Here is a 25,802-nt window from a genome sequence, read left to right as displayed (position 1 = left end):
GAGTGGAGGCAGCGGGCGGGCGGGCAACACCCCCACCCCCCCCCCCCCCCCGCCCCCACCCCAAGCTTCCGCGCCTTCACCCTCTCTCGCTTCCCCTTCCTTCCACACAAATACCTCTCCATCCATCTTCCTTCAACAATGCTTTCCATCCCAATGCCGCCTCATTTCCCCTGCAACAGAGCCTCCCAAGGACTTCATTGACCCTCATCTCAAGGTAATTGGGAGTGATGTCGAGGGTTGAGACGGGGCTTAACTGGAAAGCTGAATGGATAAACGAATAACAAGGACATTTGAAAGCACAAAAACAGTAAAAAAAAAACCAAAAAAATCAAGTCTCATGCTGAGCCAAAAGCCAAAGAACAAAAATGAGCGGCAGTATTTTGGACCAACTGGAGATGCTGAATGGTGGATTGACTGACTCTGAAGTAAAGCGCATGACAGTACTTGATGAGTAAAAAGTTTCTCGGTATTTTTCAGATTTTATAGATATCTTCTTCCAACTCTTGCCCAAGTCCGAGTCGGAGATGCTCTAAAGTCGAACAGGAGGTGGCTGTTTGGCAGCAGCGCTGCGGAGCCCAGGGCCATACGCGTCTGCCATGATGGATATCGGACTTGCCATTAATCTTGGTCAGGTGTGGCGTGAGGAGGGCCAAGCGTGTCCTCTGTCAAGCCCCCCCCCCCGCACCCTCCCAAAACGGGAGCCAGGTGGCCACCAGATGGCACAAGGTCACCGGGGAAGGTCGAGTCTGGCTAGAAATGCATAGAGTCACGCTGAATTACAATTGATTGTCACGCTGAAACTGGAGAACCCCCCCACCCCCGACCCCCCAAAAAGAAAACGTAAACTACGATTTGAGTTTTTAAATTGTTTTCCAGTCGGACTTGAAGTGGTACCTGGACTTATGTGCTGCTATGGGCCACAACTCACACCCAAACGTTCACGTGCAGAATAACACATTCAACACACAAATATGACAGGACAGGCAGTCAGTAAATTGTGTCAATGATACTATTATGTTTTTTTTTAAAAATAAAAATAATTACAATTATTTTCCTGAACGCGGAAACATGACAACATGAATAGGTTTCACTTTGTATTGATGACAAAGGACAGCTAAATACGACTGTCATCCTTGACGCCGAACTCACAGTGGGATGTGTCGCAGCAAAAAAAAAAAAAAGCTTTCACTCGTCCCCGCTGTCTGCCCGGCGCAAAGCTGCTTGGCGCACCGCACGTGCGAACGCACACCCCCGCAGAAACACTTTCAAATTGACAAACGCACACGAATGCGCAACGCCCGCACGGGACAAATCAAAGCCGCCACCGCCGCATGTTCTGCTTTTTGCCCATTTCCATTTTGCGACGGCGCTATTCCTGGCCCACGCCGGTCCCGTCGGTGTGGATTTGAGAGGATTGATAATTCTCTTTGTAAAGTGACAAGCCCCGCAGCCTGCGTGTAATCCCGCCGTGAACTCTACGTAACCTCCGGTTCTACAAAATAGAGCAAAGTACCCCGAAAAAGCAAGGGGACCAGCTGCCTGCTCAATCTGTGGAGCGAAGGAATTTGTGTCTCTGAGGGTAAGGGGGGGGGGGCTAAGGGAGGGTTGCCCACGGGGTTGATGAGCGGGCGCCGATAACCTCGTTCAAGATGCGCTATCGGCGATCAAGTCGTTAGCATCACACACTGCGTAGCGGGAGATTCGGATTAAACACTGTGCCAGAAATGACACATTTTGAGCCTGAAGCATTCATGTCACTTTGATGTCTGGGTTGCGCTGCACATTTATCGGGCAAATCCCACAAAAGAAATCATTGGGGGGGGGGGGGGGCTAAGCCATCAAAAATCCCCTCCAAAATCCTAACATGATCAAAGCAAATGTATCTATGGCAGCACATTTGACACAACCCATGTTGTGCCAATTCACAACATTAAAAAAAGTAGTATAAAAAAGTAATTTTTTAATCAACTGTTCATTTGAGAATTAACTTTTTTTTAATATACTATATAAAAAGGATATGGTCAAGTCTAACAGTGCTGGCGCACCCTCTCCCCACTTAACAGCCGAAAGCATAATGGCTACAATATCAATGTCACTCACCAATGGCAGCTAATTCGGCTAAACCATGACAAGGTCCGCCATACGGAAGCTGCTCTGGTTTCTAAAAGAAGTTAATTGAATTGGAATTGATTTTTTTTCTTAGCTTGGGTCGATTTGTCATTGAATGTTATGACTGAAACTAAACAGGAAACAAGGGCAAACGTTTTTGACGTTTTGTAGCTAGCCAAAATGGCCGCCTTCCTGTTCAATTTGGGTGGCATGAGTCCTCGACGCTTTTTAAAGCGTCTTTTTGAGATCGATATCCTTTCACCCATCCATCCGCTACCCCTCAGCCAGTCTCTGTTTTAAGTTTACCCTGACAGTAAAGTTCAAATCCAAAGGCTGAAAATCGCCGTCGACTTGACCTTGCTGCTTTTCGCTGTCTTTTAACAAGTGCAGTGACACAGAAAACAAAGGCGTGAAAAAAAATAAATCATCTCTTACAGGCAGTGTGAAAGCGCCTTGACTGTAATCCGCCGCTGAGGTTTTTTTTTTTTTGGTCGATGGGGCCGACTGTGTTAGCATTGCAGATGGTCGTCACGTGAAAAGGTATCATGCAGGAAATCAATCAAAAGCCGAATCATTTCAGCTAAGAGGAGAGATTCTGTGGGGGATGCGCAGCGCACAGATCTGACGAGGTTTTGGCACAGGCACCGGTGCAGCCGGTTTGTCACAATATTGATTTCGAAATCATTACCCAGACTGCTTAGCGAGTCCTCACATGTGCTCTGCCAGCTTCCTGTACTAATTTCTGACACAATGTGCTTTAAAATAAAATGGAAATTGCCAACCACGTCACCTGCAGCACAGAGAGTCATTGCCACGATTTAAAAAATAAATAAATAATTTTAAAAAAAAAGGCCAGTTGGGTTGTCCACAAAAGCTTTTTTTTAACAAAACAGAATGTGGAAAAATGTCCTAGGACAACTGGGAAAAATCCCAAATATGGAATTTTTTAAACATTATTTATATAATCATTAAAATTATCATACTATACTATATCATACTATTTATTATTATTATTTATATGCAAGTATGCTGAACCGGGAATGTGCGGGACGAGAGAGCAAAACCAGCAAATTTAAACCACCTGCGCGCCATTCACACCTGTGACCTTGTAACAGAAATGGAAAATGATGGTGGGGAGGGGTCTGGGAGAGGGGGGGGGCTGACAGCATTTGGATATTTTCACTTCGCGGCGCCCTGATTTTTGTTGACGGCCTCCTCACGCTGCTCCTCTGTCAGCATAACAAGGTCACAACTAATCTTTTAAAAGCACTTCGGAACAAAACTAAAATGCAAGAGGAGGTTTTTATTTCGAAGCAGAGGAGAGGAGCTGTAAATCATTTCTAAGGGTGAGCGTGTTTAACCTTGCGCCGGCTAACAGTTTTGTGATGTCGAGCCTTGACGAAGAAAGGTCGCGCCATCTGTGGAGGTTTCTCCCTCCCGCCTTCCGCCGACGTGCGGGGGGGGGGGGGTTGATAAAACGAATGAACGAATGCGCAAGCAGACGTTGCCATCGTGGAAGTTCATTCGAGGTGTAATGACTTTAATCTTGTATCGAAAGGTCATTAATGTGCGTCAAAAAGATTCAATAGAAGTAATGAGGGGCTCACTGAAATTCCATTATGTTAGTTCCCCCCCCCCCCCACCTGTTGTTTGTAATTACTTATTGACTGGAGCCAATAACTGGAAGAAATCATTCGAAGAAATTGCTCATCGTGCGAGTCCGAGCTGTCAAGATGACTCCCCTTTTGTGCTTCAGCGGAAGCCGCGTTTCGTTCCCAAAAGACAACTTGAGGTTAAGCAGCCAGTCTTATTTTACAAAATAGAAGAGCCGTCGAGTAAATTAGCCCACTGCGCTTGGTCTTTGGGTGAGCTGTTGTTTGGACACAGACACTCATTTACTCGGCGCCGTGGAGTCAACAGGGCGGCGAACGAGGCGCCGCTCTACTCCAAGACTCATTAGTGGGTTTACATTTTCAATGAGGGGGAGCCCAAAGGTTGATTACGGTACAGAGCTACACGTTCAATATTTTTTCGTAGTCGTGTGTAAAATAAATAAGTAAAAACATTTTACTTGTGTGGCCGTTTGAGAGTGCCTCGTTGTCAGCTGCAAGTGCACGCGTGTCAAACAGCTAATTTGCTGTTCCATCCGTTTTGGCCTACGACGACATTGTTAATGATCCACATAATTATTTTCCATTAATAATTATGTGGATAATATAATTATTAATGGAATAATTGTGTGGGCACGGCCTGCCGGGTACAGGACCAGCGGTTGGTGTCTTTACGAGAATATGTGGTCCACAAAGATCACAGCGGCGGCATTTGCGGCGCCCTCGCAGACGAGATGAAGGCTAATGAAGAGTTCTGCATGAGGACATCCATTCAGACGAGATAATGATTATAGCATTTTACCTCGCGGTGGATGTCATTAGCTCTAAATGCGGGCCAATAACAGGAGGGAAAATAAATCAACGGCCGTGTTCTTCTATGGTTTGGAAAGAAGAATATCAAGTTTTTAAAAAAATGAAAAAATCTACTGCTGTATATCATGGAAAGATTTTTCGCCAAGCAAGGTCATTCCAAAAAAGCTCATTTTCTATTAAAGCCTTATCAAAATGATAAGTGGTGAAGTTCAGTTGAAATGACAGAAAAAAGAGCATGTGTGAAAGTCTTGAAAATACAAAATAAAACCGCATAGTAAAAAGAAAAAAAAGGCTTCCTTCTGCCACTTCCAGTTGAACTTCACAGTCAAACTAAACAAGTCTGCTAGAAATGTAAACAGTAGAGCAACACTAAAATATTCACAGGCATCTATTCTTCATCCTCTGCAAAGAACGACTAATATCAGTGCTGAACTGAGGCGCTCAGATCACCTTGATGGGCACTATACCTCTATGTCTGGACGATACTGCCCCCAGGTGGCAATGTGGCGCACCCCATCATGTATCTGCGATACAGCGGGGCCACAAATAATAAACCGTGCGTATATGCTGTCACCGCGCCCATATTTGCATGAACGAGCCACGACTGTGTGCTCAGCCGCATCCACGGGAGAGATTCTGCACCGCATGCAGTTTGGCTTCAACACGAGCCGCTGCTCCCCGACGCTGGCTAATACCATGCGCCAATAGGTGAACGCAAACACAATAACAGCAGGCGCTACGTGCGCATGCATCGCCGCCACTTTAGCAAAACGCGAGTGTGACTGAGTCGAAACGGAGAGAGGTTGTCACAAGGTAATAAGGGGAAGCCACGGGGTGCTGCTGTCTTGTGTGCAAACACCGGAGGCGTGCTTTGCTTACAACGAACTGATAGCGGGGAGCAAAGCATTAGCAAAGCAGCTTACTTCGGCTCCATGGATCTGACGCATTTGGTACCCGAATGAAAGACTGGTTAAGAAAACAGTCCCGTTGGTTCTAAAATTCATCTTTAACCCTTTCAGGCACGGCGGTTACTACAGTGGACAGCTTGAAAGAGTTCAAGTTGAGCAATGTGCAATTCGGACTTCAAGCGACACATGCTAGCTCGGCAAAAACAAACATGGCAGAGGACCGCAACCGTCGTCCTGGATGCTTCGCGCGTTGACAAAAACAGTCAGGCATGAGCGGACGAGGTCAAGAGTAGATTTGAAAGCAGTGCTGCGCCGACGACCTTTCCGAAAGGTTTCCAACGAGCGCCAATACTCCCGGTTGACCCCTGCGCGTCCCCCGCTACATCGCTAGCCGAGCGTACGAGTCAGCAGGTTTCCGTCTGCTGACTGACGCAATCGAGAAGGCTGCACAAACGTAAGGACACGGGAGTACAACGAAACCAGTTTGCCGCACAAGAGCAAATACCAAGTGACTAATCGCTCAGCGAAGGCGTCGACTATTCCGAACACCCATCAAGGCACCCGAAAAATAACCACGCATTGTGATAACTTGTGCCAAATGACTTCTGCGTCAAGCGAGAGAGCAGCTGCCCTCCGGAGGGGGCGCAAACAAGGCGCCTCGGAACAGCATTTTGAAACAGGACCTTGGCACGCTGCCGCGCCAGAGTGGCACGAGCCCCCACCAACCCCCCTGCCCGACGCTCGACCTCCACTCGGCCACTTGGGATACGCGACGTGCAGTTAGGGGCCGCTTAGCAGCCGGGAGCCTCGCGGCCAATGCTGGAATTGGCAGAGTCAACTGGATTCCTCAACATGGCACGCCGGCGTCAAGACCCTTGAAGGATTAATGGCCGCGGAAGGTCTTCATCTATGCATTCCTCCCGGGACTCGCTAGTTGGCCATTTTGTGGATGGGCACTTATAGAACATTCCGGCCTCCTAAGCCTCCACACACTCTCACACACATACTTGGTTTTCAACACGCATTGACCCATTTCTTAAACTTGAACTTGCAAAGTGGAGATGAGACAAGGAAATACGCTTGTGTCAATTTGACGGGACGCTTTTAACTGGAAGTGACAAATGAACCACTCGAAGCAAGCGCATGACTCATTATCGGCACATTTCTCACTCGTCATCGTTAAAATCCCGTATATCTGACAAGGAACTGGTTAAAAAAAAAATAATAATAATTAATCCACAGGTTGTGACACAGCAGCACCCATCTGACCAATGTTATCAAGATGACTACAGCAGACAACATCAGTAGTACCTTGCACTGGCCCTTTTGTTCGCGGGATCACAGCTTGCTCCTGTGTTTCCTTGGTAACCTTTTTAGCAGGCAAAAAAAAAAAGCCCTGCACGCACACACACATTCTCTGAAAGGTTTGGAAACAAGGAAGGAGGTAGCAGACGTGACATCCCATAATGAGCCGACTGTGAATGTCGATCAGTGGAGGGGGTGGTTACATAAATGTTTTATGCTCCTTGTCAGCGAGGAAAGGAAAAGCCAGGAGAGAAAATTGTCACTGCCAAATATGAAGACCTCGAACACTGCCGGTTCGCTTTGATTTTTTTTTTTTTTTCCTTTTGGCCTCAGGGCAGTTTTGTCAATGGTAAACACTGAGACAGACTGCAGGTGTGATAAGTTCAGGGGGGGGGGGGGGGCTGAAAACATTCCAGGATGACACAAATCAAACTGTGTGTCGCGAGAGTGAAAAGAAAAAAAAAATTCCAAAGCTTTGTTCATCTTTGGCTGGCGTGACTTCCCAAGGTTGTCTCACGTTCCGGCGAAACAAGACAAGAAGTGTCTTTGGACTGGACTCCAAAGGCAAATAAAGCTTGAAATGGGAGTGCCTGAACACTCCTGAAATTACTGTTAGCCCAGAAGCGGGCGGAGCCATATACGGCCTTCAAATCCGTCATCACCTAAAATTCCAATCAATTTAAATGAAGCCCAGCCCTATTCCAGATTAGAAGATCTGTCACATGAAACATATGCAGACCCCAAATGGCCCAGAAGTCCCAGGTTCTGAGCCACATGCTAGCTAGGCGGGGGCACCGATGTGCATGAAGAGCAAAAGCCAGCATCACCGGAGGGATACAGCTTGCTTTGATGGAAAAAAACAACATGTGCGACTAGTGCCAAGGTTTCAGGCAATGGACAAATTGATTGAGGTGTACCGCTTAAAAAAAAAAAAAAAAAAGTCAAATGAAAACACATTTCTTCATTGTGTTCTTTCAACATTGTGGGAACAGTTTTGGGGGCGGACCCCTCTCAATCGCTTGCAGCTTTTGACCTCGACCGCAGCTCAACACCTTAGGGATCAATTGGAACCACAATCCAAGCAGGCCCTCCCGTCCAATAAATGCTCTTCTAGATAAAAAAAAAAAAATCCCACAGAAAATCTTCCCTGGAGTTATATACCGTAAATAAAACTGATTCTGAAAACTATTTTTAAAAAACCTGACAATGCATATTCATAAACATTTGCATGTAAATACTATGTGACAGATGAGAGTCATATAGTCACAGTCCCTTGTCAGGTTGACGCAACAATTCTAGTATCAACACTCAAAAATAGGGTTAGAAAAAAAAAAAAGAGAACACAATCCAAAAACAACCCCCAGATACTTATACTCATGAACAATTTGTAACTTTTCTCCTGCCAAGATATGAGAACAGAATTTTCTAGTCCGCTGATCCTCACAAGAGTCGCGAGCGTACTGTAGTCGAGCACAGCTGTCTTCGGGTAGTAGGTGGGGGTACACCTTGAACCGGTCGCCAACCAATTTCAGGGCACACATAGACGAATAACCATTCATGCTCTAAACATCACATCTGGGGACAATTTAGAACGTTCCACTAACCTGCCATGCATGTTTTTGGAATGTGAGAGGAAAACGGAATACCCACAGAAAACCCACGCAGGCATGGGGAGAAGCTTCACACAGGAAGGCTGGAGCCGGAATCAAACCCTGCACCTGTGCACTATTTGAGGCAGACGTGCTAACCGCCCTTGTGTAGATTAGTCATTTACAAAAGAAAAAAAAAAAAAACAATCGGGCCAATCATGGAGCCTTGTGGAACATCAGCAGAAAATTAACACTCTTGCGCCCACTGCTTTCTGTTTAACTCATCCTCAAAGTCATATAATATGAACAGCCTTCCATTCGCTTTTTGACAACGAACGTGACAACAGATGCTAATGAACACTTTAAAAATATGTCATTTAATCAGTTTGAATTCCCCCCAAAATGACGTCACCAGACTGGAACAAAAGCCGTCATCAGTCTCCTCAAAGAGCGAAAACGGTTCATCAACAACATCCTAATTAGGATGGCGCTCATCAACAGCACTCGACTCGTGCGGGTTCTCGAAAATGCTAATGATCAGCGAAAACGGCGCGCGGCTTTGCTTTCCAGACAAACATATTTCAAAGATGAGACACTTGCCGTTGCCCTCCATGTGCTGAAACGAGGAGCCCGCCATAATACATCGTGATTAATGGCGAATAATGAGAGGGAGGGCTCGGTTTGTACACACGGCCTGCGGGGATCGCAAACAGTCGTCCCTTCTCCCTCTTCTTGAATTACTTCCACACAACCAGCACGGGGTGTAAAAAATATGAAGAGCCACTTTCCATCACAATGCGTCGAAAGCCTTTGCTTTGGAATTCCTGCATGACAAAAGAGAGACGCCTCGCCTCACATCATCGTTGCCCTCCAACTTGGGAAGGGTGACACGGCCTCTCGCTTAGGGCCTCGCCGCGATGTACGCCTTTTGTCATCTTGTGGGGGGCGGGGGTGGGATATTAGCAAAAGTAATCCAGTCTGACTCAGCTATTCCGGTCACCCTCGAGGATCCGAGGGGGATGTACGCTTACCAGCTGGTACGTATTTCAGGTCACCGTGTGCAGTTTGAGGAATGCGGCGGCCGAGGCGGGGTGGTGAGCGGAGGAGTGCGGGAGTGGAGTTGAGGGGGGGGGCGGCTTTGAGCGCCACTGTTCCATAAATGGAGCAGACAGAGTTCGCTGCACACGAGGAGAAGCGGCTCTCGGGCCTAGGGGCCATTGTTGTGGGCTGACAGTGTGTTCTCATGGTCAAGTGACCGTCACCAAAACTGGCTGCACAATACGCTCTTCCTGGGGGAGGCTCACGGCAAGCTTTCCCATGCCCCCCCCTCCCACCCATCCCTTTTATGCACGATTCAAAAATCCTCTTTCCCAAAGACAAGGGCCCGACTGATCTATTGGACAACCAATTGAACTAGTGATTTTCAAATATGTTCAGGATTTTTACATATAAACACATTACAGGATAAAACAAATCCAAGACCATTCAAATGTGACCCCAAAATATGTTTTTACTCCAGATTTTTTTAAATTCAGAGTTTCATTGATCCGTTAAGAGAATTCTATTCAAAAGGCTGTCAAACACCGTCTTTAAATAACCAAAAAATTCAAAAAAATGATAATCAGGTATGACCATCTGCATATTTTCCTCTCCGTGGTATGAACCCAGCAATCCGCCACGCATGCTTTATGAACCGACTTATGATCTAATGAGCCGCATATAAATTATTCACACCTTAAATGCTTGGGCGTATATATGGTATTAGTAATTGCCTGGCACGCAAGGCTGCAAAACGAACGCCACCGTGCATGCAGATGAGAACAAGAAGATCTTCAATGAGTGATGGTTTTATCTTTTCTAATATTTCCCTAAATTAATCTGTCAATCTAAATCTACCTGGGTGTCCCCCCCCCACCCCCACCCACCATCACCAGTTCGCCTGTCTCTGCTTGGCTGAACAGGCCTGCCAGTCTGTTTGTTTGTTTTCCAGCCCGTCTTTCCAGTGCGTGAGCGAGCGAGAATGAGGTGAAACTGGGCGAGGATGTTTGGCGGCACACAGACAAAAATTCCAGATGCATGACCCCCCCTCCTCGTCTCGTCTCGCTCGCTCGCTCAGCTCCGGCCGGCGAGCTGTCAGTAAGCCAGTTTATTGTTTCAAGCTTTTGTGTAACGCTGCAGCTTTAGAAACCCGGATTCACGCCGGAAAGAAGAATAAAACGAGATTTAGCAGATTAACCGTATGACCGCGCCTAAAAATTTTCGACGGGGTTCCCGATTCGAAAAAGCGAGAATTGGTATTGTTCATTAAAGCGGTGGACAATTTGGGGGGGGGGGGGGGGCAAAGGGCTTTAAAATGTATTCGTTTTAACAGAGTCACAGTGCAGTACAGACTTCTCTTCGTTAGGTCAGCATTTTGGTCTAAATTGTTTGGATAGGGTGTAATTCCACTGTTGACCATTGGATGGCAGCACAATATTTACTTGGAGATCAAATCGGAAGAAGAAAAAAAAACTTTTCGGCGTAGCCTAGCTTTTATTAAAATGACTGAATTTCCTCTTCTGTAATCCTGCTTTTTACGCCTACAGAAAGCACCAGCTGCAGGTTTATTTCGTGATGTTCATCGTTTGTTGTCCGGGCATTCCTCTCATGCTCTTACAACAACGGGTCATAGACAAATACTCATAATAACCCTCTATTGTTCAAGCGTTTCCTCGTGTAGAAATGACTAAGCTTTTCAGGCATAATCCTCTTCAAGCAAACTGATCATTAGAAGTCTCTCGGGCGGTTGTGTAAGTCAACGTCAGGTCAGGTCAGAGAAAACCTGAAAAAAATGTTTGTCCGTGATCATGATAGTCACCCAGTAAATTACGGGTGACTTCAGTTCATTGTGTAACGCGATCCCTCTTACTCAATGAAAAAGTGTTATGTGAGCGACACAGTACACAACACGAATATTGAAATGAATGTAATCCGTTCAAAAAAAACAATAGTACGTCTTCGACTACTCCAAATGACTCAGTAAGATGCTGTCATGTTGGTCATTTTTCTTGGAGGATAAAGAATATATGCCCGTCAGTATCGTATTGTCTGGCTACATGTGTTGCTCCACCGTGTTCAACTATGTGTCGCTTCTGAAAACGCCAAAGCATGTTCATGGCGTTTTGCATTTCTCATTCTTTTACGTTCATTTGACGATAAATTTCACGCATGAGTGGAAACAGCTCCATTTGTTCACTATCTGGCAAATGGGGAAGTTGAATCGAGTTCACCGTCATAGCTGAAAGTTTGCAAGTCAAAGCAAAAAAATTAAATGAAAAAAATCCAAAATCGGGTCACTTGTCTCTCAAGGCACCACTGTAGACAAACCGGAGAGAGGAGACAAAGCCAGCCCCCCCCCCCTCTCTCGTTGATGCAAAATTGTGGGGTGCTATTAAAGTAAACAGGGCTCGGTTTGGCGCAAGGAGATTTGCTGACATGACAATTGCGGGTTCTTTGTGGTCGATGAAGAGACGAGCAAGTGAAGCTCGAAAAGAGAAGACCTTGTCAGCCAATCGAGAGCATGACCTTAGATGGAGGCTGGAAAGCGCCGCGTCTATATATAGTCATCCTCTTTCTATCTCCTAAAGCCTGGACTTCTTGAACCAGTGCTTCCACAGCATGTCCAAGTTCATAAGAACTTAATAACAGTGCATGTTGCAGCTTGACCAGACGTGTCTTGGCAGAAGCCGCGGGGACTCCAAACACTCGCTGCCATTACTGGTGTTATCTAAGATTTTTTTTCTCTCTTTCTTTCCTCTGCAGCCTCAGCAGACGCAGCTCAGTCACCGTGTGGAGCAGTTAACGTCAAATGAATAGAACAATTAAGTCCAGCATGCAGCCGGGTCAAACAGCAGCAAATAGCGCAATGAACTTTAACCTTCCCTACTGTGGGTGTCGAGATGGATCGGCTAATGGTGCGTTGGACTCTGGCAGCGGACCAAACGGATGGAACTGCATTGGTCAGCTTCACCGTCCCATTTCTTCAATCCACAAACAAGGTTGTGGACTTTTTTTTTTCATTTGCAATAACTGAGGAATGTGTCATCTCAAAGAAGCCATTCAAATCTGATCAACTCCCAAAAATTATTACATTTTTGTACAGCGGAAAATTCAGAGCCACAGAAGTCTTGGTTTATGTCAACTAGCATCCCAGAATGGATTGTGAAATATGAACATTGTACAAAATATCACAGTCATGTACGTCTGAGATTAACATTTCACATAAGAATGTACAAAAACGCTAATTGGTAAACGGCCATAATATAATGCGTACCTGTTACCAGCATTAGCGGCTAATGGCTAGCAGCTAGCCGCTAATTATAAACTGTTAATAGCCGCCAGATATTTCAAAGGCAGTTTAATAGGCGAAAATTAATCAGCGCATTTTGATTCTGACAGCCAAATATAAAAAAATATATAATTTTTAAAAATGTTATAATACTGATGGATTTTTCAGTTAGCATGTACGCAGATAGCAAACATATTTGATAGCCGCAGCTTGAGATCACGTGTATGAGAGAAGTAAAATGAAAAAATATCAAATGCTGACTTTTCTATGAAACCACGTGCGATAGCTAGCGTGCGCGAGAGCGCACGGGCGTGTCAGAGGAATGCAGTAACTGCCACGTAATTAGAGTCCACATTCAGGTATGCAGAGCCAGAGGCAGGCAGGCACTCAGCAGGTTCGGCACGGTTTAATCCCCTGCCAGGAAAGTTCCCAGTAAAAGCACTCGGGTAGCAATGTCGACACAGGTGTGGTCTCCCAGATCAAAGTTTGCAACGAGGGCCCCGCCCTCATATTTTGGAAACGGGCCAATTAGGTTGAAGGGAGGAAGTGTTGAGTGTTGGCGCGCCTTGCAGCCAGCTGACAGCGTTTTGGAGACAAAGTAATTATACGCACGCTCCATGTCCGTCGCACCCTCACACCTCACTTGTGTCACTATGGCCCGGTTTAAGCAGTGGTGGGCAACCTAAGGCACGTGGGCCATCAAGGGCCCTGCATGTGTTGTGCGATTAATCGAGCAAAGGCGTTTGTTGGAGTGTATGTCAACTGAGTAGATGCTTCATAAAGTTGTCTGAAGTTGAAGTTTAAATTGAAGCTATTTTGCCATACTATGTATCAGTGGCTGGTATCTGCAGCCGCTATGAGGCACCCGATAAGTTTTTTTAGGCAGTTAAAATGTTTTATTTTTATGTATGACTGTCAACCGAGGTTTCATAATTTGAACGCAAGCAAAACAAGTCAAGGTTTTCAAACAACCGACTGACTGACATCAGCCGGACAGTAACTAAATGCAAACAATTGGGCTCAGTTGTCAGGTTTTAACGACGACTTAAAATATTTTGGGGGGGGAAATAAATAAAAAATGAATGAACCACTTTCTGTCAAAATTCCAATGTGGACTTCCAGTTGTGATTTACGGACTTTCCGTAAGTGCTCCATCTCAATGGCATCCTACCCTGGAAAATGAGAATGTACTCCCTCCAGTTGGGACTGCAGACTGGGATCAAGGCTTTAAGAAGGAAATTCAGTGTGCTGGGTCAGGTTTTTTTTTTTTAACCCCCTCCCCTGCACCACCACCATTTTTTCATAAAGCCAAAGTTCCGCTGATGAAAGGGGAGTTTACAAGTGGAGGCCATTTACATACGTAATGCCTTGTAAATCAGAAACGAAAAATTCCGCCTTGAGAAGGCCATCGAATGGGAGAGGGCGGGGCGTGGGGTGTGTCCAAATGTCCACTCAAAGGAAGTATTCAGTAGAATGGAGTCTAATTAGCCCACCGTATGAAATATTTCTCAACTCAAGGATCAAATCCTTTGTCTGAGCCCTCACCAACGTGATTCTAACCTTGGCTAAGCGGTTGCGGTTTAACCTTTGCCTCAACGGAAACAGTTTTTGGGAGTATTAATGAATGAAAAAAAAAATTAAAAAGCTGTATCAATCAAAACACCGGCTGCCAGTTTAAATCAACAACACGCAAAACTCACGGGAGCTCGTACTGTATGAATATTTTTTTTTTTTTACGGCAACATTTGTTTCAATATGCTACAGTTTCCATGGCGACTGTTTGATCCAAACACCTGCAGCACGCGTGACCTCCCTGCCTCGAGATCTGTGCGACTCAGAGGCAATTATGACCACACTCGAGGTCACGAGACGCCACAGAAAACCAAATACAGTTTGGTAAAAGAAAATCACTTTCTATTTCGAAAAGCCTATTCTCCGGAGTAATCAACGTAATAAGCACGGCAAGTCTGAGTGGGTTGAGAGTGAAACGGCGCGCGCTGATGATACGCGAGCGTGTCAGCAATCGGCATTGTGACACCGGCAGATGCGCACACCTGCTCACTTGTCACTTTTACTCCCTCTGGCGGCGCGGACTCGGATCGGAACATCTTCGTTTTTGCCAACATGTTCAAAGACGACGGCAAGGTCGCCGACGAAAAAACGGGCTGGCCCGAAGCTTTGGAACTTATTAAAGCTGCAATGATTCAGCGAATAATCCAAATTTGATGACAAAATTGAGCAAAATCTCCGCTTTGAAGCTTCGCAGAGATTATTTTTCCACATAAAACGTGCTCTAAACAGCCTGGCACCCACGTCACTCACCAGGCCAGCCGCCGCCTTTTAAAACCACATCCTGCATTTTCCTTACAATAAGGCGCACCTAAAAGCATTCGATTTTTTCAAAAGCCAACGGGGGGATTTATAATCCGATGCAGTTTATATGTGGATCGATATTCTGATTTCTTGGACGTACGATATTAAATGTTCGGGAAAGCGCATTGGTACAGCTATGGCAGTTGTTTAAGCGGCATATAAATAAAGCCGTATTGTATTGCATTCCCTTTAGCGTAGCTCCATCTAGTGGCTAAATCATGAAAACCGCAGCCACGATTGTCGCTTTGATTCTATGCGCCTTATAATAAAAGTTGAATTTCTGGTAAAAAGGGAGAGCATTTTTCCATTGGGGTTTGTGGTTGGTGAACCAACAGCGTCACGTCTGAATATTTTAAGTGTCGTATCAAAGAAATGCTACGGATTTTGGGGGAACCTTTGACCTGTCGAGCCAAATAAACCAATTAGAGGCTACCAGTGCCGGACAAACAAAATGCTGATTGAAAATTCAAACGTGCATGTTCTTCATTAGCTTTTATTTTTTTTATGTGGCACGTGCGCAGCCTTTCGTTCCTTCATGGTAAACACACGCACAATGCGGTTATGTAGACAGCCTGTCTGGAAGCCTTGGACCAGAATAGCTCTGATAATGCATCTGTCATGAATGTGTGCGACGGGGGGACGTGTTCCTCGGCAAAACCGCGGAAAACAGAATCGCTGCGCTAACTACTCCCTGGCCTGCTTGACTGTATTTATTTATCATCTGCTAAACATTGTTATGGCAAATTACTACTGAACTCGTTTTCACCAAACGAGGTCTGGGGTTTTCATAGCACGTCTGCAAAATCCTTTGGCCGGTTTTCGTAGAATACCCGACAATGATCAAATTGACGCACGCCGTTGTTAGCTCTCGTGCTCGTGAAGTACATCGCAGTGACATTGATACAGCAGAAGGTATAAATCTGCAGTGCCCGCCTCCGTTTTCATGTCTAGGACTCGTACGGCAGAAATGGGAGAACGCAGAGCGAATTGTAAACTTGAGGCCTGTGAAATGTCACCCCCCCCCCAACCCCCCAACCCCCCACCCCTAACCGGATTCACATGTCCGCAGACTGAGTCACCTGAGCATGTTAAAAACAGAGCAAGCACCTCTCACCCCATGTCTGTTTTTATTTTATTTTTTATTAATTTATTTTTTTGCACTGAGTGGAATAAGCCAGCTGCAAACACACAATATGGACATCCCCCACCCCCCCACACGCACACATTTTTACACCCTCCCTTGAGACGCTTGGTTTCTTCAGGCGGAAAACAAACTGTCTCTTCGTCTTTTATGAAAAACATACCCGAGATAAAGACCCATACATTTGGTTGGAAAACATATTTTACATATCTGCAGTTTGTTGCTTTTTCGAGGGCGTGGCTTAAAAACCTGTCTCGGATTTGGGCATGCGACATCAGTCGCACCGCAACATGAGAACTTCGGCGCCTTCATTCACATAAACGCTTAGCTGGCACAACTGCTAGCTAGCTAGCTATGCTAACCCTCTTCAAAAAATGCATCTTCCCTTCAGCTATAGTCCACCGCAGTAGTCTGTTTAGAGTGCCTCATCGTCAACCGTGAGTTGCACGCACGTCATGGAAAGAAGTGCGGCCAAAAAAGATTTTCAAAAGCCCGACATGACAGCCAAGATGCGGACAGAGGATTCCCACTGGAATGGCCCCTTTAGAGTGCCTCGTCACGGTGTGGAAAAGCCCCGCGACGATTCGGTGAGACATATACTTTGTAACCACTGACGGATTTACACCGATATATTTTGGCGGCCTAAATATGTAGTTATGTGTAAGCGTAAGATTGCTAGATGAAGTAGCATCAATTTTTCCGGGCTGAAGAAGTGCTATTTGATTGACAGTTGACAGCTGGGGGTGGGATGGGGCGGAGCGGAGAGAGCGGCTTGAAATTGCACCATTTTTAAGCCTCGTATTATATACTCGACAGTTTGGGGTTTTTTTTCTTTTTATCGTTCAAAATTGGCAGGGTTTTTAACAACGGGCTTCTCTGTGGTGTGTCAAATTTAGAAGACATTTATTTTCATCCTACAGGGACATGCAGGGTCAAGCGCCGGGCATAAGGTTAGGGTTTAAAGCTCACAGTGATGGCCTTCAGACCTCGGCACTTGTCATTAATGTCTCACAAAAGGCTTTTAAGAGGCCCTAAAGTTTGGTTTGTTTAAAACAGAAAGCCTCAAATGAGTGGATGGACTTCTTTTAACACAAGTTGGGACTCTGTAGTGATCCGTTTAATCCAAGACCAATGGAACGACAACTATTACTTGTCGGGCCTAAAAATTTTTGTTTTTCTTCCGACAAAAAATAATAATAATAATATTTTTTTAATTGCCTTTTTAGGGGGATGTACCGCAAAAAAAATTTTTGTTTTGTGAAAATTTATTTTTGAAGAAAACCTTCCAAGAACTTACTCAGTAACACCCGTGGAAATGTGGAAAGAAGGGAAAAAATAATCCAGGGAGAACAGAGTAACTCTTTATGATTACCATTAATTTCTTGCAGAACCCCCCCAACACCACCCTTAAAAAAAAAAAAAAAAAAAGCAGGTCACTTTGCTAATTGACTTTCTCCATCCATGCAGTACAATAGAATGGGGGGCCTGTCCTTGGCTTTTTTTTTTTTTTTTTTTTACGACTTGCCCCTTTATAGAGTTGTGTGTTTAAGAAACCCTTAATAAAGACTAAGCAAACTGTGCTTTCAACATTGAAATGGGGGGAACAGTGAGGCTGTTGTGAGCCATTTTCCCATTCCCCCTTTGTGGCCAAATGCCAGCTGTATACTTACGGGGAGGAATATTTGCCAAAAAGTGAATTTGAACGTTTCACTAGGATACTCAACTGGAGCAAGAGAAGATAAATGTGAGTATGTTCTTATTTTACAACTGGTTGGAAAAAAAATGTGTGTCAGTTGTCTGGGAAGATGACCGTCTTCAACATGTCAAATGTTTTTTTTTTATAAACAGGAATATGTGTGAAAGGGTGAAAACGGCTGACATCACACTAAAAGTCTTGGCGGTGGTCCAGTGGCGCCTGAGGGTCCTCAACAGAAAAAAAAAAAATGGCCACATTCAAAGAAATCTTACTCCCCCCTTCGTCAGATTGCAAAGGGATTATTGTTGATTAGTTTAAAATGACTTGTTTCTGTTTCAGTCTCAACTAGTTTGCCGTCAAAGGATAGCGTTTCAGTCAAAATGTTGCTATGCAAAGCAACGTCGCCAACTACTGGCCTGGCATGCGCATTACAGTGTCCCTCCAAGAACCGAAAGAACGAAGCCCATCTGTACATGAAAAGAAACCGTCGTCAGCGTCATGAGCGTACCCTGACAAGTGCAGCTTCCGGTTTTTTTTTGTTTTGTTTTTTCCAACAAGGCTTGACGCTAGATGAAAAGGCGACTTTTTCTTTAGATGCATGACATCAACGTAGCGTGCGCGGGTCAGATCAAGGACAACTTTTCCTTCAGCGCCGCACAGAGCATTCCTCGCCTTATCGCCGGCTCGAGCTTGTCCCGCATAATAAACGACAAGGTGTCCATCTATTCACAACCCCACACCCCCCTCCTGCCTCTCTTCACGAGAGAGCCACCTCAGTCTCATCCTCATCCGCCGCCCCCGGGTACAATGCTGGACACTTGCCTTTTCTGTCTGGTTGAATGGACAGAAATTGGCTATGCAAAACAGGCGACGCAGAGAAAGGACACACGGCTCCATCAGCTTCTTCGCAAACAATGGAGAAGCCCCTCGTGTTTGGCGTCCACTCCCCCCCCACCCCCTATCCAGACATGGTACGAACAAATTATGGCTTTCCATGACTCACACTGTCCGTGAGCCGCCGCCAACATCAGATTTGATGACAAGGTTGCCCCCGACTAGAACGCGGTTCATCTAAAGCAAAGATCCAAACCCAGAACTTGTGAGGCAGAATAGCTAACCACTACCCCACCATGCTGTCATGCTTCAAAACAAAAGACACTTAAAAAAAAAAAAAAAAAGATGCATTGGTATTTCAAGTTCGAATTTCCCAAAAGCTATTATTTAAGTCGGTCTGAACGCAGACAATATCTCGCGCCTGCCGATACTGCTCTTGAACGACAGATTTAGAAACGTACGAGTGTTTTATTTACGCCGTCAGAAATCATCCTCGCTCGCAGACAAGTGCTCTCCGCGGGCTTGATAAGGATCACGGGTATTTATTTTACCCGGCTGAGCTGTTTCGGCGAATTGTTTGGTAATGGCTTGTCTCGCATGGCACCATTTTTTTTTTTTTTGCATGACAAAGACAAGTCGCATTAGAAGTAAAGAAGACGTGGCGATGCGGTCGCGCTTGACAAAGGCCGTCCCTTGTGACTGACTGTGCGTCCTGTAATTGCCCTCTCCGCTCAGAGTCTCCTCTGTGAAAAAAGGATAAGGGGCGGTGGGCCCCCCCACCCCCATCTCATTTTATCTCGAGACCAATCACAGGCCTCTTGGTCGGACCTCCATCAGCTGGTCACGGTTCTATCTTTCAAACTCGTGGAAGAAAAAGCACTGGGCTGGAGCCAATTCAAATCGACGAAGAGAAAACCTTGACCTCCCCAGAGGCCCGATTGCCAAAGCTTTGGCTCTAAGCAGAAGCGGCCTTGAAAAAAAAAATGGTTACATTTTTTTTCAATGGGACAGGTTTTTTTGTGTTTGTTTCGGCCTTGGTTCGACAGATAATCCCTCACACAAATCCCGAATCTCTGTTGGATTCATTTATCCAAAGCGGCAGAAATGTATGAAGCACGCACATTTCAAGCTAAGCTAGCGTCACTTTGAGATGCTAACGAAAGGCAAATCGGAGTTGGGTCGACGTATGTACAAATATTGACAAGCGGTGGTGTATACTGTACATCTGCCTATCTGGAGACCTCTCTTTTTTTTTGGGGGGGGGGGGTGGTTGGACATCCTTTCGTCATTTCGATTTACTTTCCCGCTAGCATCCTTTTAGCCCATTTCGTCAAAACGTCACAGGTTCTTTCAAGACCCAAATTTAAACCTTCTATAAAGTTGACTCTCATCCCGGACACGAGCTTGTTGCCGGTGTTTGATGTCATTATGACACTGTTGTCACTCAACAGGAAGAAGGAGCGGCAACCACGGAACGACAAAGTGTGGCACGGCGGCGACACAAGTCAAATGCGAGTCTGAGCTTTGAGTGACGCGGCTGAGGAAGGAGCGGAGTAAGGTGCTGAATGACGGATGGGGGGTGGTGGGGGGGGGAATACAAGGATGTAAACACAAGAGGGTAACACCGGTAACCCGAGGCTGGAATGTCATTCCGAGCGATCGGGGCTTGACAAAGCGACAGCCTGCAGACTTTGCGTGTCTCCAGGGCTTCAGCCTACAGCAAAGAACTTCCTCAAAAGGTGCTGAAGTGGACAATTGGAGGTATTTCTCAGACTTTTAAAAACAATCTCTAAAATGACCCAAAATCAAGACAAGCGAGAGGCAACAAGGCCCGACACATAAACCAACCAAAACGGCGGCATCGTCGCCCACAAGCCACCATGTGCCAAAGGATTCAACATTTGGGTTTTTTTTTTTAAAGTTGAGTTACACTGTTTCGTTGTGAATCAACCACTTTGAAAACAAGGCCAAGAGAGGGCCACAGCTCGATACGAAAGCTTGTCGAGAAAATAATGAAAGGTAACTTTTGTCGCCAGCTTTATACAGGCGCCTGAGTTCACAACAAGGCGAGGTTCATTTACAAACCGAGCCATCAAAAACGGTTGGCTACTGGCAATTTGAAATGGAGGATGATCCAAACATGTAACAGGTCATTCCCCTACAAGAGAAAGGGCAAGCGTTTGCTAGCGGCTAATGGTGACAGGTGCTGTCGGAAGTGGATTAATAATCTAAATGTACCATTTTGGCCCCACCCCTTCCCTTCTCAGAGGAAATCACGGAGATGATGAAAGCTCCCTGGCAGACCCTCTGCGGGCTTATTGATCCGAACCGACTGCTTTGCCATCGGTCATGGCGGTCGACACACTCGCAGGCGCAAAGTGCGGCGACACTTCAACAGGCTGACATTTACCTTAAGCCTCTTATGCAAATACCCCAGTACTGTACGTTTATGTTAAATTCTATTGTCCAATCAGATTTGTGGTACCATGTTCAACTAATACGCCCATGCCCGTCAGAATCATTCGTGCCAACTGTCAACTGTATTAGCAACGAGACCGTTTCTTGAAACAATTCATTTCAAATGTGTCGCCATAAGGACAGCACACTTTCCCCTCAAGGGCATTTTTTTTTTTCATACTCTAGTTCAGGGGTGTCAAACTCATTTTTGTTGCGGGCCACATTGTAGTTACGGTTTCCCTTGGAGGGCTGTTATGAATTTTGGGAAACCATATAAAGTCCACATATGACACAACAAATTAATGGATAACCAGTTTTAAAATCAGTCAATCAAAGTCAAGAATAATGACATACTGCGGATTACAGATGACAATTTGAAATTTTGGTTCAGATTTTAGCAAGCATCATGGAGCTTGACATGCTCGATTTACTTTCGCGGGCCACCTAAAATGATTTGACAGGCCAGATGTGGCCCCCGGGCCTTGAGTTTGACACCCATGCTCTAGTTGGTTCAAAAAACAATAAGACATTTACCCATTCAAGAAAAGTTCTGCAAAGATATTTTTGTGACGTTTTAAGATTCAGATATTGATTCCGATCTGGATGTGTCATAAGTTACCTTATTGGAGTAGGGCGCCCTGGCCAGATTGATGCCATCCCTGATGAGTTTATCCCGGATCATGATCTTGAGTTTGAGCTTCGGGTAGATGACCAGCTCCCTCCTGCAGTTCCCCAGGGTCAGGTTCCTGTGTGCGCCCACGTAGCCCACGCCGCGCGCGGGCTCGGTCCACGACTTGGACCCGCGCAGCTTGGACTCGTACTGGTCCACCATGTGGCCGGTGTAGACATCCGCGGAGGGCGGCATGGGCTCCAGGGTGAAGTACAGCCCGCTCGCCGCGTCTCTCGCCTCCTCCTTAAGACGCCGCACCGCGTCGTGGATCCGGCGGCGGTGGTGCGCAACGTACACCCCGATGGCGTCCAGGTCCGGGTCGCCGATCTGCTTGCACACCTCCAGGTCGTCGTAGCCATTATCCACGAAGGCTTGCACGTACTGGGCCAACTGCAGAGTCTTGAGCCACTCGTAGACGATGACAGGTCCGTTGCTTGTTGTCATGTTGTCGAGTCTTTTTTGAGGGGGGCTGGGGGGTGTACGTAAAAAAAAAAAAAAGTGACGCTCACTTTCCCACCCGGCGTCTTGAACGCATCATGAGCTCTCAGTCCTTTACTGAATTGAAACTAAAAGTGAACACATCTCCGTGCAGATAAAGAATAGGTGGCGTCATCCGTTCAGGGCGAGTGGCTCAAAGTGCGTGTGAACGCAACACCTGCCAATGTAGATCCTCACTTCGAAATCAACGCAGCCATTGCCCAACGTTGCCACAAAAAAAGGGAAATATTTCCAACAACACCGGTTTTCGTGACGCTGAAGGAAAATAAAAATAAAAAAGCTCCTTGCGCTTGGCACTCCCGAACAGATGACAAACGAGGTGTTTGTAGCGAGCGACTCCTAACGAAAGCAGCCGACGTCCACGCGTGATCCTCCGGCGTGCGCGTCACTCACCTCACGCTGGAAATGCAGCCAAGAGGCAACACGCGAGCCGGAGTGACTGACTGCACGCTGCGGCTCCTCCGACGTCCACGCCCCCTTCCAAAAAAAAAACACACACACACAAATTGTGACACGTTCGCACAACTTGTGCGAAAGTTGCGTGGGCGCCCCTGAAAGGGGATTTGAAAGTTTAAATGTCTTTAGGCTTCACGTCATAGCGGACTGTTGTCAATTTGTCTCCGTCGCACTCCCCCTCGCCTTCTTTACACGGCTGCGCTCGACACAGTCATTCAAACATTTCCGTACGCTCGTGTCTTCATCGCATTAGAGCTCCGCCTATCGGGCGCCAACGGGAACTGCACCCACAAATTGGACTAAAAATAAACTTAAAGTGCATTCGTGAGTGAGCACTACTGTTGTCAAATAGTGTCCTGGCGAGTGTATAAATGTAAGCTTATGTTAAATTATTATTTTCATTTTATATTTGAGCATTATATTATTTTGTGTTACAGTTACCTAGGTTATATTCCGTTTAATAATTGCTTAAACAAGTTTATGTTGATATTATCTGATTGGCTGAAGGAAACCAGGAAGTGTTTGTGTTACCGGAAAGTGTGTTCTCGTTCATTCGTTAGGAGGTGCAGACGTTGGAAAATAAAAAAGCTGCCTTTAAAGCATTCCATCTCTCATTTTGCCCATTCTTAAAGTAGAGCTGTCCACTACAAAACTACGAACCCCTCAACTTACATAAATATTGCAAATCTTGATTTCAAGATCTCAGAGCAAGTAGAGTTCACCTGTCTTGGCATGCAGCAACACCGCTCGGGAATGTCGTTATTAATAAGTACACGGTTCCAAAACGTGTGCAATGTTTGAACAAAAAAACTGTCCAAACGGACGCCAAGTTGGCGAGCGCCGGTGGGCATGCTTTATGAAATATGAGCTGACAGCTTGTTAAGGATCGGTTTGATGCAAGAGCAACCGTCTCGGCACTTGGCTGGATGCGAGTTCAAGAACATGACGGAGAACAAACATGCTACTCCCAGACTCGTGGGGTAGCATATCAAAACAGGAGAAATGTCGAAACATCAATCGGAGCTCGGAATGTTAAATGGTTGGAGGACATTTTACTGCTGTCCCACTGGATTTCCTGGAGTTAATTGCCTGCAAAAGTGAGCTGAAACCATGCCAGGCTAAACTGTCAATCAAATATCTCCGACTACCGACGGCAAAAATGGATCCTACTTTTTAAAAATGTTTAAAAATATAACTGCTTAAAGAGTCTAGTGGCTGGAATATAGCTCACCCGATCAGCATGGGTCGCAACGGGGCAGCTCAAAGGTGCCGCCCAAACACGGACTGTCAAGACAGATCTTTGTTTTTGTTTGTTTTTTCTGTACACCTCCTCATCATGGCAGCTTGTTTTGTGTGACGTGTCTCACGGATGACAACGAGGCACTCTAAGGCAGTCAGGCCCATAGATTACCCTTAGCTAAGGTTCGTGTTTGAGCCTTTCATGCTGTCCACTGTAGTAACCGCTGTCCCTGAATGGGTTAAAGAACATGACAGGGGTCAAACAACCCCCAAAAAAAATGAATGGAAACTTTTTTTGGTTTCTACATTGCAGATTTTGTGGGTTGCACAAATGGAATGATGAGACTTGAACAACTGCATTCAATGTGATTCATCATTTCTGTTCAGCGGACCTCAAAACCAAAAGCGCAGGTTTCCATTATGAGTGAGTTAGGGTCACTTAATATAACAAAAATAAATCGAGCAGCGGCACGCCATAAAGAAAATGAGACCCCCCCCCCCCCCCCCCTCCGATGACGAGCATGCGTTGGGTCTGACCACTGAACTGTGATCCGAGCTCTGGATTCCCCATCGCTTTGGATGACACGCACCGAGTTCGGTTACAGAAGCGAGCTGCGTTGCCGGAGCACGGTTGGTGACAGATGGATCGGAGTGGGGGGATCTGGGGGGGGGGGGACTCATACCGCACTTGGTAGTAGGCGCAAGTGGACGGTGCCAGGATGATTGTGTTTCCACTTGGCCACGTCGGGTTCAGGCCGAGCGACCGACGGGCGCCATCGGATACGTAAAGAAGTTCGGGTCGCTTTCATGTGGCTGTTTTCGAACATCTTGTATTTTATTTAACACCCGCCCCCCCCCCCAAAAAAAACAACAACCAGCAATGACAATTACATCCAATGTAAAGAAAACACGAGAACAGGTGCGGCTGAGGGAAGATTTTAAACAGTCAATTTTGCTCTTCTTTGTGACCGCAGAGACACCCGACAGCCCCCCCCCCCGCCCAAAATAAACTTCTGCTACATCGCTCGCATTTTAATAAAACTCCGTATCCCGTGAGACCATTCGTGGGACCAAATGTGACATTGCAAAGTGTATGCGGCTTTGAATGTTGATTGAAAGACTGCGAGGTTTGGATGTCGACACAGCTGGACAGATGGGGGGGGGGCGAAGGGGGGGGGGGGGGTGCCAGGCAGAGAGACAATAGCGGCGGCTCCACCTCCGGCCAAGATACAGTCTGGGCTGCTCGCTTCTGGAACAAGCCGGGTATTAGTCTTGGAGGCTGGACTGAAATTTTGGCTTCACGGCTCTCCGTTGCACCTTTCCAGAGCTCAATTTGAAAAGCCGTCGAAGCGGGGAAATGGCTTGTGCCCACCGCCATGCAGAGGCTTTTTCTCAGAGGGACGGACGGGGGAGGCTCTGTCAGCACCTGATGGAAACGGGCGGCTGAGGCAGGATTGAGGAAAAACATAAATGGGCAGTTTGGGTTTTGAAGTCGACGCAGTTGGCTGCTCGATGCGATGATCAATCCCGTCACAACTTTTGCAACTCGGGATTTTCCTTTTATTTTATTTTTCCATTCTCAGATGACATATCGCATGATGTAACCTCCTTTTGATGAGTTGGAATTCTCCGTAGGTGCTGCTGTTTTTGCTCATCAAGGAAATTTGAAAGCATTGCTAACACCGTTAGCTCGAACAGTCACCCCCTCCCCCCACCCCCAAAAATGCCATGAGCGGCAATTTGGAATGGTCCAAATTCATGTAATTGGTCCGAAATT

The 25,802-nt window shown here is 46.1% G+C and overlaps 1 protein-coding gene across 3 annotated transcripts in view; it reads right to left on the bottom strand.

Moving 5' to 3' along the window:
- LOC147185694 (SAM and SH3 domain-containing protein 1-like) overlaps nt 1–22,894 on the bottom strand; it is a 112,186-nt gene extending 89,292 nt beyond the window's left edge. For 2 of the 3 annotated variants that reach the window (XM_086104139.1, XM_086104140.1), the window contains exon 1: nt 21,782–22,894. In XM_086104139.1, coding sequence (XP_085960265.1) covers nt 21,782–22,276 — 495 coding nt within the window. In that variant the 5' untranslated portion in view covers nt 22,277–22,894. The remainder of the gene's footprint in view (nt 1–21,781) is intronic. The other variant, XM_086104143.1, reaches the window with a different exon arrangement.
- Nucleotides 22,895–25,802: the final 2,908 nt, after the last annotated feature.

This window comes from Hippocampus guttulatus, chromosome 23, assembly GCF_054856545.1.
Source record: "Hippocampus guttulatus isolate MCC_2025c chromosome 23, RoL_Hgut_1.0, whole genome shotgun sequence".
NCBI lineage: Eukaryota > Metazoa > Chordata > Actinopteri > Syngnathiformes > Syngnathidae > Hippocampus > Hippocampus guttulatus.
The sequence above is the reverse complement of the archived record's forward strand: the minus strand, read 5'-3'. Positions and strand labels throughout refer to the sequence as shown.